The following is a 26,599-nucleotide window of genomic DNA, read 5'->3' on the forward strand; positions in this document are numbered from 1 at the left end:
CACATCTGGCTGACCCAAAAGACCACATTCTTTTCACTGACCATAGAAGCTCAGTTCTTCTACTTATTTTTGTGCGTTTTGTCATATGTGCTATCCCCCCCCCCCCCATTACTATTTACTTGTTTTTCTTTCAATCATTTTTTACTTAAATGTTTATTTTAAAAATGAACTCACTGGAGTTCCCATCCCGTGGCTCAGGAGTAACAAACCTGACTCACATCCATGAGGATGAGGGTTTGATCCCTGGTCTTGCTCAGTGGGTTAAGGATCCAGCGTTTCTGTGAGCTATGGTGTAGGTTACAGACATGGTTTGGCTCTGGTGTGGCTGTGGCATAGGCTGGCAGCTTCAGCTCCAGTTTGACCTCTAGCCTGGGAACTTCCATATGCTGCAGGTGTGGCCCTAAAAAGACAAAAAAAAAAAAAAAGAACTTACTTTCATTACAGTTACAGGAAACCTTTTAGGCACTTCCCTTTAGGCTCTACTAGTCTACAAGTATCTGTTTTTCTCACCTCAAAGCGTATTCTACATTAAAGCCTGATACAAGTTCTGATTCTCCTTCTGTAAGGTCGAATGGGGCTCCGTTAGTTTCTGCTACAGACACCAGCCCCTTGCCATGGGCTGGTGGTGGGCCCCCTCCCTGGCTTGGCCAGGGTGCTCCTGGGCAGAACCCCAGATTGGCCAGCAGGTCACAGGGCACTGCATGTGATAGAGAGGTCTGCTCCCAACTGCTGGATTCCTTCCATCCCTATTATCATGGGGCCTCACCAGACACATGGCAGCAGGGCAACTTCACCTCTCCGTGACTGCTGTTCCCACTTAGAGATAATAACACTAACCTACGAGAACATTTTAGGAATTGAATGGGATAATTAGTAAAGCAGTTGACACGGTGTAGGCACTCTGCTGGTGCTGCAGAGACATCAGCCACTGTCACGAGTGATACCTACTGTGTGCCCAGCATGGAGCTGGGTTTGGAGGGGATGGGGTGAGACGAGGTGGGGAGGGTTTTGGAGAGATCAGGTGGGGCCCTCACGGAGGAGGTGGGATGAGAGCTGGCACTGGGAGCATCACCGGGCACAGAGAGGGCAGGTACGTGCCGATGACGGTGAGGCCACAACAGGGATGCAGGGCCAGGGCCTGAGCCACGTGCTTCATTTACCTTCAGTATTTGAAGCCGGGCAGGAGGATCCAAGGCTAACTGCTTTGTAACAACCACCACCACCACCACCACAACAGTAATAGTATTCAACAGAGGCTGCCCTTCAAATGCCCACCAAGTACAGGGCAGCATCCTTGTTGCTTTTCAGTATGAGTATTACTGAATCTTCACAGGAATCCAGAGGCAGCAACTGTGTTATCCTCATTTTACTTTAGTGGAAACGGAGACAGACTGGGCAAGAAACTTGCCCAAGGTCCCTGGGCCCAGTAGGAGGCAGGGTTAGAACAGCCCCAAGGCAGTCAGCCTCCTGCCCTACTCAGCTTACTGTCTCTGCAACAAATCCAAATGCACATGAATAAAATATAACCTGATCTGCTGAGATGGGGATGATTATGCAAAGGCAGACGGGGCCAGGCAGCTAAGCGGGGTGCGCGATGTGGGCTGAGTCGGGCTGGGAGGAACGGGGGGCTCGTGCCCTGTATAAAAGGGGGTGGGTGCTGCCTACCTGCCGAGCACTGGCCATGAGGGGTAGGGTGTTGGGTGGGCAAGTCTCCACATTTTTCAAGTGAAAAGTCAGCCAGCAGGTTGTCATGGGAAAGGTCTGGCTTGTCCGATGTTGGCTACGAGCTCAACATCTCAACACCTCGGAAGGGGCCGGAGAAGGCTCTCTTCGCCTAGGCGCCTCTCCGTGGGTGGCCCTTACCTTTCCTCCGGATCACCAGGACCAGCTCCCGCGTGTGTGACTCCCGGCTGGCTTTGATGAACATCACCACTTGGTCATGGGTGTGTTCGGAGATGTCCCGGCCGTTGATCAGCACGATTTGATCCCCTTCGTTCAGCTTAGGAATGCAGGTGTCCGCCTGCGTGCGGGGAAAGAGAGAGGCGAGTTTCTTCCGTTACCATAGCGCACGCCTCAGGGGATGAACCCGATGCTTTCTGAGCCCGGACACTTGGGACCGTGACCAAGTGCTCCTTCTCTCCCTCAGGCATTCCCTTCTTTATTCTTACAGCCACTGCTGTGTTGACATGGTAGCTGGTTGTGGGGTTTTAAAGAAGGACCTCAGGTATGAACCACTGCAGAATAAGGCTAAGAAAGAGACGGAGGTCATTTCTCTACAGTAGCCAGTCTGCACTTACTACTGTAATGTCGTAACGGCAATGAGGCCTCCATCCTTCGTTTTCTAGATGTGCTGTTAGAAAATGATCTGTCGGTTGAACATGAGAATTTTCTACCTGGTGATGGAGAAAACCTTTGCAAGCACAACCCCAAGGGCAGAAACCATTTTGGAGAGAAGTGATGCTCTGAACCGTGTGGGAATAAAAGCCTTCTTAACATGCAGAGGCCACACGCAGTTAGGAAAAAGTCGACCACAAGCTTAAAGGCTACTTAAGAGCAAAACCTTCAAACGGGTACCTTCTTAGGAAGCACAGGGTCTCTCTGGTGCTCACTGCTTTAAAAAGGCCAATCAGGAGTTCCTGTCGTGGCACAGTGGTTAACGAATCTGACTAGAAACCATGAGGTTGCAGGTTCAGTCCCTGGCCTTGCTCAGTGGGTTAAGGATCCGGTGTTGCCGTGAGCTGTGGTGTAGGTTGCAGATGTGGCTCGGATCCCGCGTTGCTGTGGCTCTGGCGTAGGCCGGCGGCTGCAGCTCCGATTCGACCCCTAGCCTGGGAACCTCCATATGTCACGGGAGTGGCCCTAGAAAAGGCAAAAAGACAAAAAAAAAAAAAAAGGCTAATCATCTCTTAGCTGCCTAGAGGCCCAGACACAGGAAGGGGCACAAGGGCTGAGTGACCCACGAGCCCACTCAGAGCGAGCAGAACACCAAACTCTAGGCCCCAGTTTCCATCTCTTGCGGGGCCTTCTACATTTTAACCTGCACACCGATCACCTGGAGATCTTGTTAAAAATGTAGATTCTGGTCCAGGAGGTCGGGGGTGGGGCCCGAGAGTCTGCATTTCTAATGAGCTCTCAGGTGACGGTGCTGCAGCTTCGGGGACCACCCTGAGCAGCGAGGTGCTGGAAAACACGGGTGCCATTCTTTCTTCCCATCTACATGTGTGAGCTTACACACACTCTCTGCTGCGGGTAAGAAAGAAGCAGGACACAGAAAACGGAAATCTTTTACATCTAGGGGAAAGCAAACTTGGGAAATAATGGAACACATTTACTTACAGGTGACTCTGGGTTTATCCTTGATACCACAAGAGGCATTTTTTGATCCACTCCTCCCTGTAAATATGTACATTAAAAAGAAAAAAAAAACACTTGGGTCGTTCACAGCAACAAAGACAGGCAGATATCTCTAACACAAGGGAGGGCTCAAATCTTCACCTTAACCCATTCTAATCCCAGGGGTTGGCGCCTTTCAGAATGACACGGTTTCTGACCCCCTGGTCTACTGGACTAGCCAGAAGGCTGCTCAGAAGCTTCCCACTGCCATCCCCACCTTCCCCCGACTAAAGATGCACTTGGAAGAACAAGGCTCCTTGCAAAAACTGCACATATCCCTGGGAGAAGGACTCTGAGAGCAAAGCTTCTAAGTGCTGCTGGAAAGGGAGTCTTCAGGGGAGGAGAGAGAAGCCGTAGAAAGGTGTCAAGCTGTGAGGGCTTCTGACTGCTGAGAACAGGTCGCCAGCAGGGCTGCTACGGTATCAGAAAGGAGTGTGTGATGACAGCTGCAGGGTGGGCAGCAAAGGCCACCTGCCCTCACTGTGCTCTAAGGAGGGGCTGGTAAACCTTTTCTGCAAAGGGCCAACCTTTGTGGGACAAAGGGCTCTGTCACATCTCCTCCACTCTGCTACCCAAGTCCCAAGGGAGTCATAAACCATTTGTGAGTAAATGGGTGTGGCTGTGTTCTAATAAAACTTTATTTATAAAAACAGATGGGACTTGGTCCACAGGCCACAGTTTGCAGAGATACAGAAGAGGGAGATGGCTCTGGACTTGAACCACGGCTCTCTCCTGGCAATGCTGAGGGGGTCCCATCTCTCTGAGCCTTAGTGGGTTTTAAAATAGGCTTAAACACACCAACTTCTGCGCTTAATAGAAGAATTCAATAAGGTGATTTAATAAGTACATGGCAGACACCAAGCACAGAGCAGGCAGTTGATAGGAGGCAGCTGCCGTGGCCACATAAAGAGCCTCCAGTTCTGAGGGCTGAGCCGATTTCCTCACGCAGCCTGAGGAGGTGGGTGGTACATTTCTGATAGAAGTTCGAAAGCCACCTAGAGGGGGCTTCAGAGCACAAAACGTTCTTTGAAATCACACACAACGTACCTTTAGATTAAATCCAAATTTCCCCTCTTCATCAGGCGTGATGCGGATCAAGACTAAGTAGCCGTCACCGTCGTCCTGGAAAATGATGGAAAATCATCCATTAGGTGATTTCCCTCTCCCGTGGGTGGTTGGAAGCTACTTTCTTGGAGTCACAACCACTCACTGGCCCATGAGCCCCCCACCCCCACCCCAGGAAGCCCGAGGGGTTGGCTGGCACACCTTATCACAGTAGTACTGGCTGGAGTCCTCAGTGGAGCCGCCTTTGGTCACCCTGTGGAAGTCCTCTAAGAACTGCTGATCGACGCCATCCGGGGAGCAGGAGCCTGGAGCGTTGGAAGATGGAGATGCAGAACTGGATGACTTCTGGGTCAGGCAGCCGTGTGCTGCGTTGTTCTCGGATATGCTCCTTCGTTGTGGGGAAGGAAGGGATGTATTAATAACTGGATGACTATTTTATCAGGGCAAACATTTCTGACTGTGGGTCCTAGCATCTCATGGCTGTCATCAATCCTTGGAACCTCAGAAGCGCTGCAAAGGTCAAGCCTACAGCTCGGGGACACCAAGAGTCCACGGGCTACTCGTGCCCCCATCTGGCCTAAATATCATCACTGTTAGTTTGGGGGAAAGGAGGCAGGAGGGCAGGGCAGTGCCAGGAACTGCTGAAAACTCAGCTGCCTCAGAAGGGTCATGGGAAAACATGCCCAGCTAGTCTGGTGCTTATTTTTTTATTTTTTTATTTTTTTGGTCTTTTGTTTTCATAGGGCTGCAACCGTGGCATATGGAGGTTCCCAAGTTAGGGATCTAATTGGAGCTGTTGCTGCCGGCCTACGCCAGAACCACAACAAAGCCAGATCAGAGACGCGTCTGTGACCTACAACCACAGCTCACGGTGGTTAATTTTTGACTCACTCCATGCCCTCTAAAAGCTTTTCCTTGTGGCATATGGAAGTTCCCAGGCTAGGGGTTAAAGCAGAGCCATAGGTGCCAGCCACAGCCACAGCCACAGCCACACCAGATCTGAGCCGGTGTGTGACCTGCACCACAGCTCACAGTAACACCAGGTCCCTGACCCACTGGTGAGGCCAGGGATGGAACCTGCATCCTCATGGATACTACTCAGATTCATTTCCACTGCACCACAACAAGAACGCCTAACAGCGCAGTTAGAGAACACGTCCATCATTGCAGGAAGTTCTACTGGGTGGTGTTGTCTTCAAGAATTATGGACTATTAGAACTGAACAGACCTCTGTGGTCATCTGGTCCAGCTCCCATTTCGCAGATGGAGAAATTGGTCAAGAGGCACTGAGTGGGGGAGTTCCCCTTGTGGTACAGCGGAAACAAATCTGACTAGGAACCATGAGGTTGCAGGTTTGATCCCTGTCCTCGCTCAGTGGATTAAGGATCTGGCGTTGCCGTGTAGGTCACAGATGCGGCTCAGATCTGGTGCTGCTGTGGCTGTGGCGTAGGCTGGTGGTTATAGCTCTGATTCGAACCCTAGCCTGGGAACTTCCATGTGCCGTGGGTTATAGCTCTGATTCGAACCCTAGCCTGGGAACTTCCATGTGCCGTGGGTGTGGCCCTAAAAAGCCAAAAAAAAAAAAAAAGAGAGATGCCGGGTGACTTGCCCAAGGTCACACGGCTTTCCCCTCACCTGACAAACAGAAGTCTGAAGACCATGAGTACCTGAGGACCCCTCTCCTCTCCAGGCCATCTACATGTGCTCCGAAGACCCTTTTTTCTAACCTCACAGGGCCTGACCGTACAGGACACGCAGCTTCTCTGCATCACGCACACCCACGCTGGACCCCCTCCAGAGCCACGGGCCTCACAAAAGATGCCTTAAACCGCCTACAGAATAAGGGCTGGCCTTGAGTTCCACATTCTCATCTCATTCAAGGTTAAGTGATGAGAAAGGTAAGTAGACAAGACATTCAGTGAAACAAACAGAGAAAAGACAAACCTTTATTTCAGGTACTTATCCATGGAGTGTTCATTAAAACAGTGCTCCTCTGTCTCTTAGTAAGTTCAAATTAGCTTTTTTTTTTTTTTGCTTTTTAGGGCTGCACTTGCAGCATATGGAGGTTCCCAGGCTAGGGGCTGAATTGGAGCTATAGCTGCCGGCCTACGCCACAGCCACAGCCACAGCAACTTGGGATCCGAGCTGCGCCTGCGACCTACACCACAGCTCATGGCAACGTTGGATCCTTAACCCACTGAGCGAGGCCAGGGATGAAACCTGCATCTTCATGGGTCCTAGTCGGGTTCGTCATAAAAGGAGCTCCAAAATTAGCTTACTTTAGATGTAAAACCCCTATCATAGTCACACAGAATGATTCACAAGCTCCATTCATTTGAATACAAACATTCAGTGACAGACTAGTGTAGAAACAGAGCACTTCTTGCAAGAGATGAGATTGGCCTTAAGGTTTTCAAGTTACCAGTCAAGGGGTGTTGTATATGGGAAGGCATTACAGAGGGCATTACATTACAGAAGGCATTACCTTTTGGAATGGAAGCTATATGCTAGTCTAAATAAGACTTTAATTTACTAAAACGAAGCTTAAAAAAGTCTCCCCAAGGGAGTTCCCGTCGTGGCGCAGTGGTTAACGAATCCGACTAGGAACCATGAGGTTGTGGGTTCGGTCCCTGCCCTTGCTCAGTGGGTTAACGATCCGGCGTTGCCGTGAGCTGTGGTGTAGGTTGCAGACGCGGCTCGGATCCCGCGTTGCTGTGGCTCTGGCATAGGCCGGTGGCTACAGCTCCGATTAGACCCCTAACCTGAGAACCTCCATATGCCGTGGGAGCGGCCCAAGAAATAGCAACAACAACAACAACAACAATAACAACAACAAAAAGACAAAAAAAAAAAAAAGTCTCCCCAAGAAGAGCAGCTTTGCTGTTTTGATGTTTACAAGAGCGCCTCCCAGTGGCATAAAGGGAAACTTGGCAGTTGCTAAACAAGATAAAGCCAAAGGGGTTTAGGAAATGCTATTTCTAGCACTAGAGGTGGACCTGAGCCTTTAACCTGAAGCTGCAAATAGCATTCATACTTCAAACATTTGAAAGAATCTGGAGATGGGAGCCACGGAAAGAGTGATGATCTGTAAACAGAAGAGCAAGGTGACAAAGCAGAAGAGGACAGACTTTTCAGTAAACTGCAATATATTTTTGTATGCATTATATTTACTTAATTTCTAAATCATGAATTTAGAATTACATGATACAGCATTATAATGTAATTAAACATCATATAAGGTTTTAGTTTTCTTTTTTAGTATAAAACGTAACGGTCGATCCAAAACAGCTCATGGCACTAAAAACCACATATTCACAGTCATTATGTGCCCAATCCTATATTCTATGTAGGGGTGGAGAGGTTACTTTTAGATGGTAATTTATTAAACATGACAATATTTTTTTTGGCTGATCAACCGTGTCCAGACGTGCCCTGCAGGCTGCAGTAGCGTTCTGCTCAGCGTGGAGGATGGACAGACAGATGCTGAGGAGGACATCAAATGACAAGAAGCAAGGAGAAGGTGGCAGCTGGACGCAGCTCAGGAATGCTGGGAGTGAAGATGGCAAAACCAGGTGGCCTTCCTCCTGCCTTGGGGCCCTTGGGATGGGATGTGAGGCATGACTGAGGGAGAACCTAGTGGGTGAGGAGAGAGAGGCACCCCCAGGGTCCCTGGTGGGGGGCGGGGGTAACTGTGCAAAGAGTGAAGAAAAGGGGAGAAGGAGGGATCAGAAGCAAGTGGTCTGCCCCTGAGAGGGGATGGGGGAAAAGAGAGACTGACGGACGGGCAGACAGATGCGCGTCCTCAGATCCCTGTAAGGGGGGTGGGCACTGGGAACATAAGCCAGGGCACAGCTCGTTTCTCTGAAGAAAAGCAAGGTTAAGGAAAGTTAAAGTGGCAGGATTTCCCGTGTGATGCTTTTCATACCACTGGTTCTTACACCCCAGAAAATTACAAAGACCCTGAGGACTTCACAGCTCTCACTGAGAGCCCGTGAAGAGGCACTTGTCATGCTGGCGACAGAATAGGGGCCATTCCAGGTGGCATTTCTCTCTTGAGCCTGTGAGCTTCTCAAGGCCAGGAGAGACCCAGTCCTCTGGCTATTCCTCTCCTAGTGCACTTAACACGCAGCCAGACAGGTGACGCGGATCCTTATGAAAGGATTGTGTCTTCGTGGTATGGGTTTTTATGATGAGGAGACGTTCTGGAGGTGATGGTCTTATCTCTGCCATAAATGCCAAGGGCCTGAGATCAAAACTTAACTCAGCAAGTTGCGGAGGTGGCTGAGGGAATGTGGGTCAGAAAGGCTGCTTTCTGCCTCTCTGTCTCATCACGAATGGAATCATGTGTCATCCATCTGGCCCCCGGGCGGCCCCTCAGACGTTAAGATACCTCAATGGCAAGAGAGTACTTGCTAAAGTTTCTTCAATTCTTGCTTGAGATCTCTGATGAGAGTTTCTCATGGACACATGTCCTGCAGCAGCACCTACCATGGGGCCCGGCTCACAGAGGACCATGTGCAGATGAGACAGACACCGTGCAATGGTGCTCCTGTGACATGGGTACCTGCCAGGGAGTCACGGGGCAGGCGCACCCTCTGGGATAACTTGGGACCTTGTTTGTACTTTATCTGAGGGCTGCATCCTACTTCACATGCCCATCTATCCATCTGCCTGTCCATCCATCTGAGTTGTCACTGAATATCTACTAAGCGCCAAGCGCCAGGTTCTGGGAGGAGGAGAAGTGAAGAGGGGACTCTCCCTGCCTTCAACGAGCTTGCTGTCTAGTTTAGGGTACAAAAGTCATCAGGTACCATCATCATGCTGTAGTGGAGATGCTCAGATGTCTGGGGTATGGTGAGAGGCTAGGAGAGGCTTCACAGAGGAGGAGACACTTGAGTTTGAAAGATAAATCAGTAGAAGTTTAAACAGGTAATCAAAAGGGAAGAAGAAAGTATTTTTGGCAAAATTCTAACAATGAAAAACCAAAACAGTGTCATGGACAGAGGCAAGAAACCTTGAAAAAGCACAGAAAAGGCATTTTAAGCAAGGGAGTGATGATGGGTACGGATTTCAGAAAGATAAGCCTGTTACTCTTGTTAAGGGTGGTCTGGAAGGAACAGAGACCAAAGACTGGAGGACAGGGAGTTCCCTTCGTGCCTCAGCAGTTAATGAATCCGACTAGGATCCATGAGGATGTGGGTTCGATCCCTGGCCTTGCTCAGTGGGTTAAGGATCCAGCGTCGCTGTGAGCTGTGGTTTAGGTTCAGAGATGCAGCTTGGATCCTGTGTTGCTATGGCTGTAATGTAGGCCAGCAGCTCTAGCTCCGATTCAACCCCCAGCGTGGGACCCTCCATATGCCACGGGTGCAGCCCTAAATAAAACAAAACAAAAAAACAAAAGACAGGAGGACACTCAGGACACCACTGCAGCTGTCCCTGCAAGAGCTTGTTTGGGAGAGAGAATCAACAAGGTGAGAAAGCAGCTAAGGAAGGTGGAAGAAGAGGGGGAGTCGGGGATGCCTCGAGTGCCAACAGGTGCCAACTGGGTGGTTCTGAAATGCGGCTGTGCTCACCAGGACACAGGAGGAGCCACAGGCTGGATGTGAAGAGGATGAGTTGAGATCGGGCCAGGCTGGGTTTAAGGTATTTGTTAGGCGTCCACAGACAAGTGGCCGGAGACCAAGCGAAGGACAGGCAAGGTGCAGGAAGAATAAACACAAAAACTCGTAATGAAACCTGGTCACTGTTGGTCTCCTCCGAGGAGCCAGTTTAGCCACCAGCAGGGGGACTGGTGACAGGGCTAAGGGAATTCTGACACTGGTGATGCAGTTGAAGAGGGGGATTCCCAAAGTTCCTTCCAGTGCACGGAAGCTATTAAATTAAAAAAAAAAATAGTGGTAAACTATACATAATGTAAAATTTACCATCGTAACCATGTTTAAGGTACCATTCAGTAGCATGACATGTATTCACACTGTCGTGTGTAGAGAAGTTTGGAAATAAACACCGACAGCTGCCTGTGTCCTTGGAACAAGGCAGGCTCTAAAGAAAGAGGAAAGCAAATAGCAAAGGCATCACGATGGCACCAAGCCCCGCCACTCGCTCCGAGGAGGAGAAGTTCTTCAGACGCAGCCCTCATCCGCCCTACAGCTTGTTTTCCTCCAGCTTCTGCTCTGCAAAGTCATGCTTCCTTTGGGACCCTGCCCCTTCTGATTTTTCTGGGTGGTGGGTTGCTTGTTTTTGGAAATTTCCTCTCTGCAGATTTTGGCCTTGGCTCTGAAGCAAGGAAAGGAACCCAGGATGACTGAGAGAGTGACAAGAGGGCAGCCGACTCGGGCACAGAGCAAACTGCCAAGGGTACCTCGTAACTATCATCATAAACGTGGCTGTGCTGCTATAAATACGGAACAAACCACGGTGACTCATCTGCTCGGGTGATGTTCAGAGAGGCTGAGCTGCACCGCTGGGTTTAGAGCCAACGTGGAACCAACCGCTCCTTCTCCTCCTTTCTCTCTTTCCTCCTCTTGTGTACATGGGTACAGAATGGTATGCTTCACTCTTCTTTCTCAAAGGAACCCGCCTTGCTGTCTGCGACGTTATTCATCTGATTTCCCTGACAGGATACTCCTTTTTGCCTCTTAACACACTCATTTGCTGTATAAAATACAGCCAACATTCCTTAAACATTTGTGCAAATAGTGTAGCCGACCCTCAGTATCTATAGATTCAACCAAGGTAGGATCGAATTAAATCCTTGGATACAAAGGACCAACCGTACTTGGCCATTTTACATAAGGGACCTTAGCATCTGTGGACTCTGGTATCTTCAAGGGTCCTGGAACCAGGACCCCACAGATACCAAGTGGGGACAGTACTCCCTGAAGAAACTACCATGGTTTTTTCACCGAGTACAGACCAACCTTCCCTTCTTGGCTTGGGCAGTGGAGGCACACCCCCTACTGCCTCCACCGCCCCGACTCTCAGAGAGGCCAGCAGCCTCTGAAGACCCAGCAGAAGGTGGCTTCCTGCCAGCAGGAAGGGGGTCCCCTACCTAAGGGAGGTGGCAGGGGCTGCACCTTTTCAACTGTTCACCCCACTTGTAAAGCACAGCCGCTAACTTGACTCCGTGAGCCGTCTATGGCTGCCTCACCTGGCAAAGCCCTGGCAAGGAAGTTGCCTTTGAATCACCATTATTGTCTACTTTTAACATTTTGCTGCAAAATAAAAAGTGCCCCAGGATGATGACATTTTTTTAGGTCTCACGGAAGAATTTCAGAAAGAACTGATGGGTAATGTTTAGGGGTGAGGAGGGCCAGAAATTACATAAAACCCAAAGGGCTTGGGGAAGTACATTTTCAATTCATTTTTAACAAACTGATATTTAAAGAGCCGTGTGTGTGTGGTGGCCTATGAAGGTCTAGGGGCTCTAGAATTCCCTGATGGGGGTGCACACCAGAAGATCTGCTGTAGGACATATAACCAGGCTTCTCAGGACCCTCGGTCCCCCAAACTCTCTTCTCCTTTCAGCAAAGTGACAGCCTACAGTGTGACGATGATGGCTGACAATGTGCTGCTGGCCCAGCTGGCCTGGAGGGCTCTGACGGCACAGACTCATCTAATTCGTCTTCCCATCCCTTCAATGAGCAGCCAAGGGTGTATAACGTGCGCTGCAGGACTCGGCAATGAGTGTAGCCCTTTAAGATGTCCACATACGACTGGACGGAATTCATCTCTCCTCCACCAGCATCTGGACACGTACTGGATCCGGCGCTGTCCGATATGGCAACCACTACCTACATGTGGTTCCTGACCCCCTGACATAAGGCTTGTGTGAGTGAGGGACTGAGCTTAGCTTTATTTTAAAGAATTTCAATCTGAAGAGCCACACGTGGCTGGTGGCTACTGGACCGCACAGGGAAGGTCCAGAAGCTCCAAAATTCCACGAAGGCATTGCAAACCACAGCAGGAGAAGCTGACACGGAGGGTGTGACTGAGCATCCCTGAGCCTGGGGCCAGTTCCCTAAATGGTCTTCCCCCTTCCACCAAAACGACACAGCAAAAGGGCTCAAGTCATGCCTGCCTGCGTTCCTGCCTGGCACACCAAGATCTGCTAAACCACCGTGTCACACAAAAGGAACTCACACCCTTCTACTGTCGCCTCGACAGGGCTGCAAGCTGGAGCAAGAGATGGTGATCATTTCAACAAAATGTTATCCAAGCTCAGGTCACAAAGAGATAATGACCAGAGGATTACTTAAGCAGAGGTGCTAAGAGCGGAGATAAGCTGGAAACGGTGTTTGCTGCTGCGGTCAGGGATGGCAGAGAGGCAGCAACCTCATGCAGAAATGGTTCACCTGTGATGCCCAGAGGACAGTCAGGATGCGTTTAATGCTTTAAGCCTCATGGCTAGAGTGGGAAAGATTTACAGATTAACTGAAGTGCCTTCTTGCTAATCCTTTGCTGTTAGGGGAGACATCATAGATTTCTGTCCTTTGGGCACAGTATGGGACTTAACAGAATGGACACTCAATGACTGTGGTTGACTTCCTAATAGACGGTCGTTTCCACACTTTATGTCATTTAATTTATGATCTATGTCTTGTCTATTTAAAAAATGATTTGAGATGCCTTATGCTAAAATGTGCTGATATGGCAGAACAGTGAATTCATGAAAACGAGAGGGGGGGGAAAAAAGACCCATTAATAAGGCAAGAAAGGAAGAGTAGGGGCTCTATCAGAAACCAGGGCTGTGGGAAGCTAATGCAACTGAGCATAACATGCAGCTCTAAGCTCCCTGGTAATCAAGTCAAAAAGGGAAGAAGTGGATTAGATATTACCTTACTGAATAGCAAAAGGACTCAAGCCAGTATTTTAGGAGAGAGATATTTTTTCCTGACCTTGAAATAGGAAGAGTTTGTCACATTAAAAAAAAAAAAAGAAAGAAAGAAAGGTGAGGACATAAAAGAATTTGCTGCAAACTGTCCTGACAAAAATTTAACAAAGAAAATCAGAGATGTTCTTGGCCTGTTTTTCCTTTATGCTAACTATTCATTAAGAACAAAAGGAGGAAAAAAACCCTGAGAGCATCTATGGTTCTGAGAAGGATTTCTGTGGACAGCTAAGAACATAAGCACATCTCCAGGGATGGGGAACCCTGCAGTGGTCAAGGTCTGACAATCTAGAGAAATCCTGCTTCAGTTAACAGGTCTGCAACCTCCAGAGCGGGAGAGAGTTTACACCAGGCTTTGCTCTTGAACCGCAGAGGACAAGATTCAAGAGTGCGAACAAGCATGTGGACAGGTGATCACTGTCATTGACAAAAAGCAGTGCCTGGAGTTCCCATCGTGGCTCAGCGGTAACAAATCTGACTAGTATCCATGAGGATACAGGTTCGATCCCTGGCCTCGCTCAGTGGGTTAAGGATCTGGCGTTGCCGTGAGCTGTGGTGTAGGCCAGACATGACTCAGATCTGGTGTTGCTGTGCTGTGGTATAGGCCAGCAGCTGCAGCTCTGACTGGACCCCTAGTCTGGGGACCTCCATATGCTGCAGGTGCAGCACTAAAAAAGTCCAAAATGAATACAAAAACAAAAACAATAAGCAGCACCCAGCTCCTGATTCCAGGCACAGAGACAGTCTTCCTGTGGTGGAAGGGAGAGGCTGATTTCTGCTCTCAGTCTGGCAGAAGGCACCCTGGGAGCTGGCTGCAGGCTCTGGCCCTTGTGGCCTCTCTTTTTGGTCTTTTTAGGGCTGCACCCATGGCATATGGAGGTTCCCAGGCTAGGGGTCAAATGAGAGCTGTAGCTGCCAGCCTATGCCACAGCCACAGCAATGCCAGATCTGAGCCATGTCTGCAACCTACACCACAGCTCACGGCAACGCCAGATCCTTAACCCACTGAAGCCAGGGATCGAAGTGGCATCTTCATGGATACTTCATGGATAGTTGGGTTTGTTACCGCTGCGCCACAGTGGGAACTCCCCTTGCCCCCTCTTAACTGCCCACTGAGACTGAGCATATTTCTCAACAGCCCAAACAAGCAGAGACAGAGACAGAGAGGAATAACATAAGTTTCTTACTCCCGGTGTGGGCTTCGGTTTTGAGAAACCTCAGAATCGCTGTCTTTAGGGGACATGGAGCCCTTGTAGGTGTAAAACACATCTTCGGTTTCTGTGATGTATGTCATTTCATTCGCAAGGTTGTCGGCAGAGGAGTGCCGGGGCTTTCGGATTTCGTGCCGGAGCCGAGGACTGCGCCTGGCGGGGAAAAGGTTCAGTGTCAAAGGCTGAAAAGCACATTCTACTTAGGAATTTTAGCAGACATCAGTGATTTAACTTTGTGTCCTGACCTTTCTAAGGATGGCTTCGCTGATGCTGCTGGAACTTCAGAGCCAGCTGGCCCTTTACTACACCAGAATCCGCCGAAGGCCACACGGTCCCAGATGGTCTTAGCCCTGTGGTACAGCCCCTCAGCTTTACAAAGAGGCAGATGAGACTGGGTTTTTGCCCTTTTGAGAAGATGGTGACTGCTGATTTGGAGAGAGTTACTCTTCCAGGAGGACTCAAGCTCTCAGTGGCATAAACAGGCCATACTGACTCCTCATCAGACAATTTTTCTTATGCATTTGGACAGCATAAATAAAGGATTTAGAAGCCAAAATAAGGGGTTTTTTGTTGTTGTTGTTTGTTTGTTTGTTTGTTTTTTTGCCAAAACTCAAACCTTATTTCGGATACATCCTCTCACCTGACTTTCACTTGACCCAAGAAAAAATGTTCTGCTATTAAAAACACATCCATAATGTAGTATCGGATGTGCATAGCAGCACCTTCCTGTCCTTTCAACAGCAGCCATAGCTGTGTGACATGAGGCAAGCCACACAACCTCTCTGGGCCTCGGCTGTACCTCCCTGGATCCTGGAACTGACTCAAAAAATGAGGCGATGTTCGCAGGATCCCTAGGGTGACATCAGGGGCCCACCTGGACCTTGGCTCCTTGCAGTGGGTGATCCCAAGCTGCTGAGCTTTCTGTTTTTTTTGTTTGTTTGTTTGTTTGTCTTTTTGTTTTTTTAGGGCTGCGCCCACAGTATACGGAAGTTATAGGCTAGGGGTCGAATTGGAACTGCAGCTGCTGGCCTATGCCACAGCCACAGCCACAGCCATGTGGGACCCAAGCAGCATCTGTGACCTACACCACAGCTCATAGCAATGCTGGATCCTTAACCCACTAAGAAAGGCCAGGGATTGAACCTGCATCCTCATGGATACTAGTTGAGTGGGTTACCGTGGAGCCACAATGGGAACTCCTGAGCTTTCTAAGTTTTATTTTCCGTTTTTCCATCTTCCCCTTCTCTGTTAGCTAGTTCTCCTTGGGACTGTCAGGGCCACCACCATGTGCAATCCCCTTGGGCCCAGATAATCAATAACACTCTGTCCCAAGTCGAGTGGAAAGGCTCCGGTGACCCTGCAGGAGAGGACCTATAAATAGCAGCAAGAGCTTCAGCCCAGGGGTGTGGCAACTCCAATCCTGCTGCTCTCCTGGATGCTGTCCTGGCCTCTGCTCTGGGGCCCTGGCATCACTACCTTAGAGACTTCCGGGCAGTTTAAACTGCAATTTTTTGGCATACATTTACCACTATACAAGGGGTGCCTAAATCCTGGAAACTAAGAAACCGATCTTCTCAGTCATGTTAAGATATCCAGCACTAAATACCAGCATCCTCTCTGCCCTGAGTATTTGGCCCTGGTGGAGGCTCCTTGTCCAGTGGCCCTGCACAGCATCTCCTTTTTCTGCCTTCCTGAGAATACTCCTTAGTCCTGGTAGATCGCTCCTAGAGATTTTACAGGTCCACTCAGTCTATCATGAAATGAACAGAAAGCCATACTCTTATTTCAGGGTGGAGGAGGGGCAATGTTTCTGGCTTGGTTCCCCTTCAGATGATGCCCGGTTGTTTCGGAGGCATTTACAAAAATGGCCTGATGTCTTTGAGGAACATTATAATAAAATACTATTCTTATTCCTCTACTTGGTCCTTTTCGTATAGCCTACAAGCACCTGTACATCATTATTTCATTCCACCCCTTTACACAGGGAAAGACTCAGGCCAGAGAAGTCGAGAAACTTGTTAATGAACAGAAAAGCCAAGATCTGAGTCCGGGTCTTCAGCTACAAACCCAGCACCCCTCCCACTTTGCCAAACTGCCACGTTCTTCCTCGTAAGCCAAGTCCATCATCTGAAAAGTCGTCAGGCGACTTTCCTATGTGCGTTTGCTGGTGGTGCCAAGGGTAACGATTTACAGCAGTTATATTACATACCTTGACTACATTTTCCCAAAGGTGTGTGACGTGATATTAATGGGAAACATGAGATGGACACGCTTCTTCATTACAGGACCTCTCAAAACATGAAGATGCTAATGCATCCCATAATTTCAGGAGGGTCATTTCAGTAGGCTGCAGGGCTCAAATTTATCTAGATCAAATAACTTTTTTTAAAAAGGACATCCTGGAATTATACATTAAGGAAAATGTTTAGCCAGACTTGTACATGTCACACAAACTAAAACCTCTGCAACAGTCAAACATGGAAACGTAAGCTCTGATCATAGGACGCCCAGAGTCAGGGATTTACCAAGCTGAGCTTTTTGTCTTTAGAAGAGATAAAGCGTTGACTGGTGGGTAGCACCAACAAGGGAAGACATACCAGTTGGGAGTTATGGGAGGAGACCGAGAAGGTAGACTCTTGGTTTCTAAATGTTCCACTGATAAAGATCTCCGCATGGCTGGATTCCAGACCATCCCTCCAATCACCTTTTTGCAATACTGGTTATTTACAGACCTGAAAAACCAGACGCAGGTTCACTTTCTACACTGACATGTTCAACAAGAAAGAAGTGACAGCCTAAGTGAAACGGTGTACATGTGGTCCCTCCCTGACCGATGGCTGGGTAACCCTTGCTGACCCCAGGCGAGGCTACCGGGAGCGGAGCGGGGGTCCACCGGTCAGAAGAGATTCCTTTCTGTCCTGGCTTTGCCTTATCCTTTCCTTTCGCATCCTTACTACGGCAAGTAACAAAACTGCTTTCAGAATATGACCAAACCTTATCAGATGAGAAGGAATTTTAGGATTAATGTAGAAACACAGCTCAAGTGGCTTCAAGGGATTCTCACTTTACTCACACTGGCGTGAGTACAGGCACTAACTATCCTTCCCGGTGTTGCCTGTCATCCTGGCTGGCAGAAGCCCGCACCGTAAATCACCAAGAACTCTTTAAGAGCAGACTGAGAAAATATGCTTAGACAGCACAGTTTCAGGCCATGTTCTTTGAACGGGCCACCTTGGGGGTTACTTCTGAATTTTATTTTTACCTAGAGCATTTATTTATTTATTTATTTGTCTTTTGAGGGCTGCACCTGAGGCATATGGGGGTTCCCGGGCTAGGGGTCCAATTGGAGCTGTAGCCACTGGCCTACACTACAGCCACAGCAACACGGGATCCGAGCCGCATCTTCGACCTACATACACCACAGCTCACGGCAACGCCGGATCCTTAACCCACCGAGTGAGGCCAGGGATCGAACCTGCCACCTCATGGTTCCTACTTGGATTCATTTCCGCTGTGCCACGATGGGAACTCCTACCTAGAGCCTTTAAATCTCAGCTATCTTGACCCTTCAGAGAATGCATTGTTTGAAAGGATGGAGGTTGAATCCAGTTTCGGAGAAACTCAGTTCTGGTCTTTCTAAATTTTAAACAATGTTTTCATGTCTTATTAAAAACATTCCACACATTTCCTTGCAGCCCCAAACCGGCAAACCAACAAAAAACAGGACAAAAAAGGTCAAAGAACACAGGTAACACAGGACACACCCTCTAGACTATCCAGGCACTAATTCACAATGGGAAATTCGGCGGGCACCCTGATCAAAATGCTCACAGCAGCAGCACCAGAAGAATCTTACATCAGAAACCAAGTGACTGCTGATCGAGAACACAGCACTGGAACCAGAGGGGCAAGTGGGATGATTCAAAGGTTTAATGCAGCAGTTCCCCAAAGGATGCAGGCGTCACAGGTTATTAAGAGGCACTCTTTGGAAAAAGAAGTGTTCTACTGTCCTGCAAGCATGGAAAATACTGAAAAAGTTTCTTTTACGTGGAAGCTTTCAGGGGGCCCAATTTGCAAATATATAACTGTATCTCTAGGGCTTGGACAAATCACATACCCTAAGCCTCAGTTTCTCCATCTATGAAATGGGGATAATGAGGGATGAGATTTGCCAGGATGCTGAAGCTGGTACTGGTGGTCAAGGACTGCTGACCTGTGGCCACGAGTCACCCCCAATGTCCCAAGTGACCTCCCCCAACCCTGCCCCCAGCGGCAGATTCAAGTTGGCTACAAACTCTCTGACTCTGGAATCCAGGCTACTGCTTTGACCAAGAGTAGCTGTGCTGGGTCTGGACCTAGCCTTTAAGATGACCGGCCGCTTCTGCCTTAGGCTCTTGCAGTCCTGAGCCTCTGTGTAAGAAATCCAATACCCTGTGAGAGTCCACACGTGGAGGCCCTGAGAACACACAGAGAGGATGAGGGGCCCAGATGAGCCCAGCCATCTGACTGTTCCATCAACACAGCAGGTGCGTGAGAGAAGAGGTCCCGGACCCTCAGATCAACCCAGCCACCAACTGCATCTCACTGAGAGTCCCCAATCTGTACATACTGTGTGGAACAGAAGAATAATCCAGCCATGCTTTTCTTGAGTGCCTGACCCACATAATCTTGAGACATAATAGAATGGTTATTGCTTTATGCCACCAAAATAGGGGTAGTTTTTGTTTTTTGGTTTTTTTTTTTTGTCTTTTTAGGGCCGCACCCACGGCATACGGAGGTTCCCAGGCTAGGGAGAGCCACAGCAGTGACAGATCCGAGCCGCATCTGCAAGCTACATCACAGCTCATGGCAATGCCGGATTCCCAACTCACCAAGTGAGGCCAGGGATCAAACCCGCAACCTCATGGTTCCCAGTTGGACTGGCTCTGCTGTGCCAAGACAGGAACTCCCAAAACAGGGGTAGTTTTTTATGCCACAAATGTAACCCCCCCCCCCCCAAAAAAAATCCTCTGTGTTGGCTGCATTTTACAGATGAAGAAAGTGCAGAAGCAAATTAAATTAAAACGGATGTAGATGGTGCTGTACAGCAGAAATTGACAGAACATTGTAAATCAACTATAATCAAAAAAACTAAAAAACTAAAAAAAAAAAAAAAACTGATGTAGGTGGGATTTAAAGCCAGGTTCTCAGTAAGAGTCCAAGCTTTCAGTTGCTTACTATGCTGCTTCTCAGCTGGCACCCAAAGTAAATGCTACATTCTGATAAGTTATGTTTCCAGTGTGTTTAGAAATACAGATATTGAGTGTATATAAAAAAAAGACAGTATTATCAGCTAAAAACTAGGAAAATATATTTGCTCCTGGTTCATCAGAAGGTGAGAGTGAGCATTTAGCCCCCAAAATACTATCACGGATCCTAACAGATACTTGCTACCTATTCAATCTAGAAAGCTACTGACTGACTACCAATGTAATAGGAAAAGCACTGCAACAGTCTGATACAATCCCCACATATTAGATAATGCGTCAGACAGGGGCATCATTTAGTCTGTAACAGCCACATTAATAAAAACAATCACAAAAATAACTTTTCAAACTAAAAAATTTAGACAATAATGTGTAAGCAATTTCTGCTACATCTTGTATTTAAAAGGCAGTTTTAGAATAAAAACATATACAAAGATAGAAATTACATGGTTGGTTTAGAAACTACACTTTATTTATTTGTTTTGCTTTTTAGGGCTGCACCTGCGCCATATGGAAGTTTCCCAGGCTTGGGGCTGAATCAGAACTGCAGCCGCCAGCCTATGCCACAGCCACAGCCATGCAGGATCCAAGCGACCTATACCACAGCTTAGGGCAACGCTGGATCCCCGATCCACTGAGCGAGGCCAGGGATTGAACCCGCATCCTCAAGGGTACTAGTCAGATCTGTTGCCGCTGTGCTACAATGGGAACTCCCCAGAGACTGCATTTTAATCTAAAAATTTTAAATGTAGATTTCTTCTACATACTTGCCATTGAATATTTAAAAATATCATTCCTACGGATAACAGTACTCATGGAATTGCTGTAAGAATGAACTAGAGTGAAGTATATGCATGTGCAAAGTAAGCACCCAACAACTGCCAGCTTAATTATTACTCTCTTGTGACTGCTGTACGGAGTACATGCCAAAGTCCTTTGACTCTGGAAATCTTTATTTCTGTTCATTCATTCATGCATTATTACAGAGCATTTTATGGAATTAACGTTCAGTAGGAGAGGCTGTCTTAGTGACATCAAGATGACCCTGAGTCATGGCCCTGTGCTTCCCTAATAGTGGAGCTGCTGCAGTTCTGGCTGCTGGGGAGCTCTGAGTGCTTCGGAAGTGAGGACATGGAAGTGAGCAACAGGGTTAGGAGAGGTACCTGCATGTGTGTGGAGACTTTTGTCCGTGGTCCTGAGGTCCACCAGCAGCTCTGGTCCCAGTGCTGGGGACCGTGGGCAAAGTCATCCCCTCCCTTGAGGATGTCCACGCTCCAGTGGGGACCGGGACATGCTGACATCCCAGGCTAGCGTGGCGACTGCCCCTACAGCATACTCACTTTTTGGGGTTCCTAGAGCCCATTGTCCAGTACTGAGACAGAACATTCTTTTCCTGAGGTAGTAGCTTCTTTGCCTGAAAGAATGTGTGGTGCTCGACACAGGATTTCCACAAGTTTTTGCAGGATCGGTAATTTAACATGTTGAAGGCCACTATATGTTCCCTGGATTCAGTCTGGGAGGAAAAACACAGTAGAGATTTCATCTGTACCATTGCAGGAGCGGGGGTCTCGAGCATTTTACGCCCACATCAGTGGTAATTAGGTTAAGATATAACAGACGGCAGAGAACTGGCTTCAAAATGCCCTGGGCCACAAACCAGGGTCATGAGAATATTCAACCCTGTTTGAGAAGAGCATCCTAGGAACTCTTTGGGAAACAAGAGATTTCAGAAGAATGCACTAACCATTCTGTGTCTAGACCTGCTCTGATCTAAGGAACCCGGACTTGATCCTGTTGCTGTTTGTCCTGAAGTCGGTGGTTTTTGTGTATTGACACCCCTCCTGGTTTGTCTCAAGTCTGAAGTCAAGGGGAGATTCCATCAGCAACCAACGAACCAAGGACCTCTCTGTTCAGTCCTGAGCTTTTCCTCCAAATGCAGGGCTTGTCCCTACATTTGCGTACAAAAGTAGAGTTACATCACCCATGAGATTTTCTGTTAGTATATTATTGCTGTGTTTAATTAACATTGCATCCTTAAAGCTCTCTGTCCATTTGTCTTCATTTCCAGAATCTGAACAATACGGCATGGCCAGCATTGTTCGTGAAAAAGTGATAAATAAAATAATACATCCCTCCCTGCAAAAAAGAAGAATATTCAAGAGCAGGATTTGCTATCCATCTTTGTGACTGTGGTAAAAGAGATGCCCAGAATCTGCTCTTTGTCTGCATCTGTGTGTCTTTCATGAATGCTTTTGTCTCACATCTGCCTACCTTTCCAGGTCGGATATATTTGGAGCAACCAGATAAGGGCTGTCTGGTACATTCCTTTTAAAATTTAGCTCTGGGCAAAAATCTCTCCCCTGAAGAAATAATCTTTCATCTATCAAACAGCAAGCATCTTATAACGCTTTGGATTTCTCTATTTGCTGTCCACAAAGCAGAGTTAAATCTGGCGCTCACTTACAATAGTGCTGCTCATTTGCTTTGCCTCCATCCGACCTGAGTTTGGGTTTTCTGTTCTCGTGTTAAGTTATTTGTGCTTTTTTTGTGGCACTTTAAATCTGGAGACTGGGAGATGCAGACTCCAGTCCTAGCTTGTTCTGAGCTTTGGTGTTCTCATTTCTAGGATTTCGCTGTGATGCGGAGCCATTTTAAGTATACATTATCTTGAAAAAACTGGGAGATGATGTAGTGACAGTAAGCAATAAATATTCGGCATAACAAGGCAGAGGGTAGTATCATGGGAAGGGCGGGCACCTCAGATTCATAATGGGCTCAAATTCCAGCCCCTCCACTACACACTGTGGGTTCTATCACCTCTAAGGCACACTTCTCCATGTGGAAAAGCAAACTGAGTTATCAGGAGAGCTGTGGACTCCTCCTATGAGACATATATGTAAGGCCACTGTGCATTTTTTTTTTTTTTCCTTTTCAAAGCTGCATTTGTGGCACATGGAAGTTCCTGGGCTAGGGGCTGAATCAGAGCCACAGCTGCTGACCTACGCCACAGCCACAGCAACGTGGGATCTGAGCTGCATCTCCGACCTACCCAGCAGCTTGTGGTAATTCCAGATCCTCAACCCACTGATCAAGGATCCAACCCGCGTCCTCACAGACACTATGGCGGTTTCTTAACCTGCTGAGTCACCACAGGAACTCCCCACCATGCATTTTAGACACGTCAAAGGTCATAGCAGACCTTTATGGCTGCTTTGCGGTGGGCTCTGCCAGGTGCTCTGACCCATGGCGCTTCTATCTAATCCTCACGATTCCCTGAGAGGTGGGTCTTGCTGCATTTCTATAAACAAGATAACTTGGACTAGGGGAAATTAAGTAACCTGACCAGCTGGTAACTGGAAGAGCTAGGATCTGAACTCAGCGTCTCCGACTCCAAAGCAAGTTACAGCTCCAGCCAGATAAATAGAGTGATTTTCAAAGAGAACTGCTGGGCCCTCCAGACCTGGTATCCACTTTCTTTCCACCCTATGCCATGCTCTTTCTTCCCCGTTATATGTACGGCAAATCCCTTCACCTGCGGAAGGACTAAGAGCCGAAGTGCCTAAGAACACAAGAACCAAAACAGCACAGGTACAACTCACCTGTTTTTGTCGCTGATGTATAAAGAATTTCTTCCTTTTGAAAGAAATTTTTAGAATGTTCACCCTGCAAAAAAATAAAACACAGCACACAAAAAGCACATCAGGGATCAGCCGGGTTGCAGCGGACGCCTCTCAATGTGTGTCGTCTAGACTGTGATCCTGATGGTTGCAGGCTCTCGGCTTTCTAGAGCTCTCAGTGCAGAAAGGATTGCGGCCCCATCACCTCAGCCAAACACCAAGTAGCTGACTGAAGCTGAGCAGCGCATAAGGGCCACTGGATTATGATGCAGCTCTTAAATGACAAGGACCATGGGCAATGCCCTCTCTTTGCTGTCAGCTGCTTCTGTGACACTGAAGCTCTGCGTGAGCTGGTGTGTACCTGGGGAAGACAGCTGAGGGCAGTGTGGAGCAGCAGCAGGACAGACAGACCTGGGTCCACACCCCAGCTCTTCCGCAACTTAATAGCCCTGTGTCCAAGCAGCCTCTCTACTGTTTGCGTAGTAACATATTTATAGCTACCATTAACCGAACATTTTTTTATATACAAGGTCCCCTACTTAAAGCTTTACAAGCAGCCCGTCTACGAAGCCTTGCAACCATCCTGATGTACATATATTATTCCTAGACTTCAGACGAGGAAACTGAGGCTGGGAGACATTCCTAAGGGCTCAAAATCACCCAACCAGGATGCTTGGAGCCAAGATCTGAGCCTGTGTTCTGAAGTCCTCCACCACGAAGCCCTCAGAACTGCCTTTCTCAGACTTGTGAGGATTTAAGTCTGCTGGATCTCCTTAGCTTTTAGACCAGAACTGGGTACCTGATGAACCTTCAATTAATAACTAAGGAATTGCACTGACAATTCAGCTCCTGCCCAGAAGAAGTTCTCTAAATCGTGGCTAATGGGTTGCCCAAGAAGGATGTCTTAACTCCAAACTTGCCTCCTGCCTTTTTGCTTATTTGTCTGTTTTTGTTTGTTTGTTTGTCTTTTTAGGGCCGCTCCCTAGGCATATGGAGGTTCCCAGGCGAGGGGTCGAATTAGAACTGTAGCCGCCGGCCTACGCCAGAGCCACAGCAATGTGGGATCTGAGCCGTGTCTGTGTCCTACACCACAGCTCATGGCAATGTTGGATCCTTAACCCACTGAGAGAGGCCAGGGATTGAACCCGTGTCCTCATGGATGCTAGCCGGGTTCATTAACTGCTGAGCCGCAATGGGAACTCCTTGCCTTGTGCCGTTTTATCCACATTTCACAGAACACCCCAAACCAGAAGGTGACTGAGCCGGAAGGGGATGCCCATAAAAACTGAACGAATTTTCCCAAGTACTGAATCTGGATTAATTGCAGAGATCAGAGGTAAAAACTTGGGAGGCAGTCTCTGTCCCTTTTTTAAGAAATAAAAGCTCAACATTAGAGGTACCATTACTTTTGTTCAGCATATTTTAAAAGCATGATTCAGAAAATAATTAGAACTGGTTTGCACTTACCAAGGATAGAAACTTGTGCAAATATATTTTCGGTACACGGCGATGCCCGCGGAAGCAATTCCAATCATTAGATCTAAATTGTGCAGATCCTGCAAAAAGGAAGATCTCAGATTCACAGTGTGTTACTGTCATGCTTATGCCCTCTGGGAACTCAAGCACCTACGCTTTTATAAATAGCACTATGTATAAGCTCCAAAGGGAAGATATTACAGAAAACAGGCAAAAATCTCCTCTTAAATACTTAAGATCCAAGTACTTTGCTCCAAATCCTTTTAAGTGCAGGTACATTGCCTGACAGCCACACCTGGGTTCCACTGGTTTAGAAACTTACAGGCAAGCTCGTTTATTCCACAGAATCATGGAAATGAGCATTTGCCATTACATTTTCAATAATTAGTATCAGATCCCATATTAAATCAGAGAATCCTCACCCCCCTGCACAGCTTTAACCAAATCTCAACTCACATCACTGAAAAGCCTTTAACTATTAAAATGAAGCGTAGAACTACTGATCTTAAATCCAACGAAGAAATAAATATGGCTTGCACATCCAGTCCAGTCAACATTTCCTAAGAGCCTGTGTGCTAGGCACTGCTACAGATAATGAAGATAAAAAAGTAAAGATACAGTGACTACAAGCTGTTTTAAATCCATTAGAGGACAAGTAATGAACATTTTATTCTTCTTTTTAGTGTATTCTTCGACGTGCATACCTGCAGCATATCGAAGCTCCTGGGCCAGTGGTTGAATTGGAGCTGCAGCTGAGGCCTACACCACTGGAGCCGGATCCGAACCACATCTGTGACCTGTGTCACGGCTTGTGGCAATATCGGATCCTTAACCCACTGAGTGAGGCCAGGGATTGAACCCAAAATCTCACAGAGACAATATCAGGGCCTTAACTCACTGAGCCACAATGGGAACTCCAAGTAATGAGAATTTTACAGGACAACTGTTTCTTCTCTTAAGTCATCTATATTGCTATTTACCCAATGAGATACTCGTGATTTTAAAGAAGGGGCAGAGTAAGCACTGAGTGTGAACCTTACTTAGGATTGCCACTTACTAGCTGTGTGGGTTTGAGATACTGAGCTTCAATTTTTCCTTCTGTACAATAAGGATTATCAAACCCACCTCTAAAGGTTTTATCAGGCTGAACTTAGAGAATGTAAGTACAGAAGGTAGACCAGGGCTTGGCATGTGGTAGGTTTATAATAAAGGTTCATCCCTTTCACCTCTCAGGAGGTAGTAGGACAAATCGTTTATGAATATGGGGAGTTGGAGAACCGGGCCAAAGAAAACCCTGCTGATACCGTGGAAAGTCCAGAGAATAAGCACCATGGGGCACCCAACTGAAGGCACACACTTAAAGCAAAACCACACGTGCAAGGTGAAAACCAGGGAGGCACTGAAACATGATACTTGGGATCAGAACAGAGGGAAATATTAAACAAGTGGGACAGAAAATTAGCAAACAAAATCAAAATCGAGCGCAGAATAAAGAATTTAAAAAATGCTTGGAGTGGGCCAGTGACGTGGATCAAACCTCCTGGCTCTGTGGTCTTCCAGTCTGCATGCCAGCCACGGCCACATGGACAGCTCTTGTTCACTAAGTCCCCGTGCCCCTCTCCACACATTGCAGCTCCTGCAGCTAGACCATTTGACTAGTTCTGGCTGATGAGCCACAAGATAGGAGCAGCCTAGGCTGCT

At 47.8% G+C, this 26,599-nt stretch overlaps 1 protein-coding gene across 3 annotated transcripts in view; it reads right to left on the reverse strand.

The window, feature by feature from the left end:
- PTPN3 (protein tyrosine phosphatase non-receptor type 3) overlaps positions 1 to 26,599 on the reverse strand; it is a 122,995-nt gene that overhangs the window by 30,901 nt on the left and 65,495 nt on the right. For 2 of the 3 annotated variants that reach the window (XM_047768118.1, XM_047768120.1), the window contains 9 exons: positions 24,890 to 24,978; positions 23,405 to 23,468; positions 21,146 to 21,318; positions 17,157 to 17,291; positions 14,536 to 14,712; positions 4,660 to 4,846; positions 4,441 to 4,515; positions 3,337 to 3,393; positions 1,864 to 2,020 (listed from right to left, as the gene is read on the reverse strand). In XM_047768118.1, coding sequence (XP_047624074.1) covers positions 1,864 to 2,020; positions 3,337 to 3,393; positions 4,441 to 4,515; positions 4,660 to 4,846; positions 14,536 to 14,712; positions 17,157 to 17,291; positions 21,146 to 21,318; positions 23,405 to 23,468; positions 24,890 to 24,978 — 1,114 coding nt within the window. The remainder of the gene's footprint in view (positions 1 to 1,863; positions 2,021 to 3,336; positions 3,394 to 4,440; positions 4,516 to 4,659; positions 4,847 to 14,535; positions 14,713 to 17,156; positions 17,292 to 21,145; positions 21,319 to 23,404; positions 23,469 to 24,889; positions 24,979 to 26,599) is intronic. The other variant, XM_047768119.1, reaches the window with a different exon arrangement.

This window comes from Phacochoerus africanus, chromosome 2, assembly GCF_016906955.1.
Source record: "Phacochoerus africanus isolate WHEZ1 chromosome 2, ROS_Pafr_v1, whole genome shotgun sequence".
Taxonomy (NCBI): Eukaryota; Metazoa; Chordata; class Mammalia; order Artiodactyla; family Suidae; genus Phacochoerus; species Phacochoerus africanus.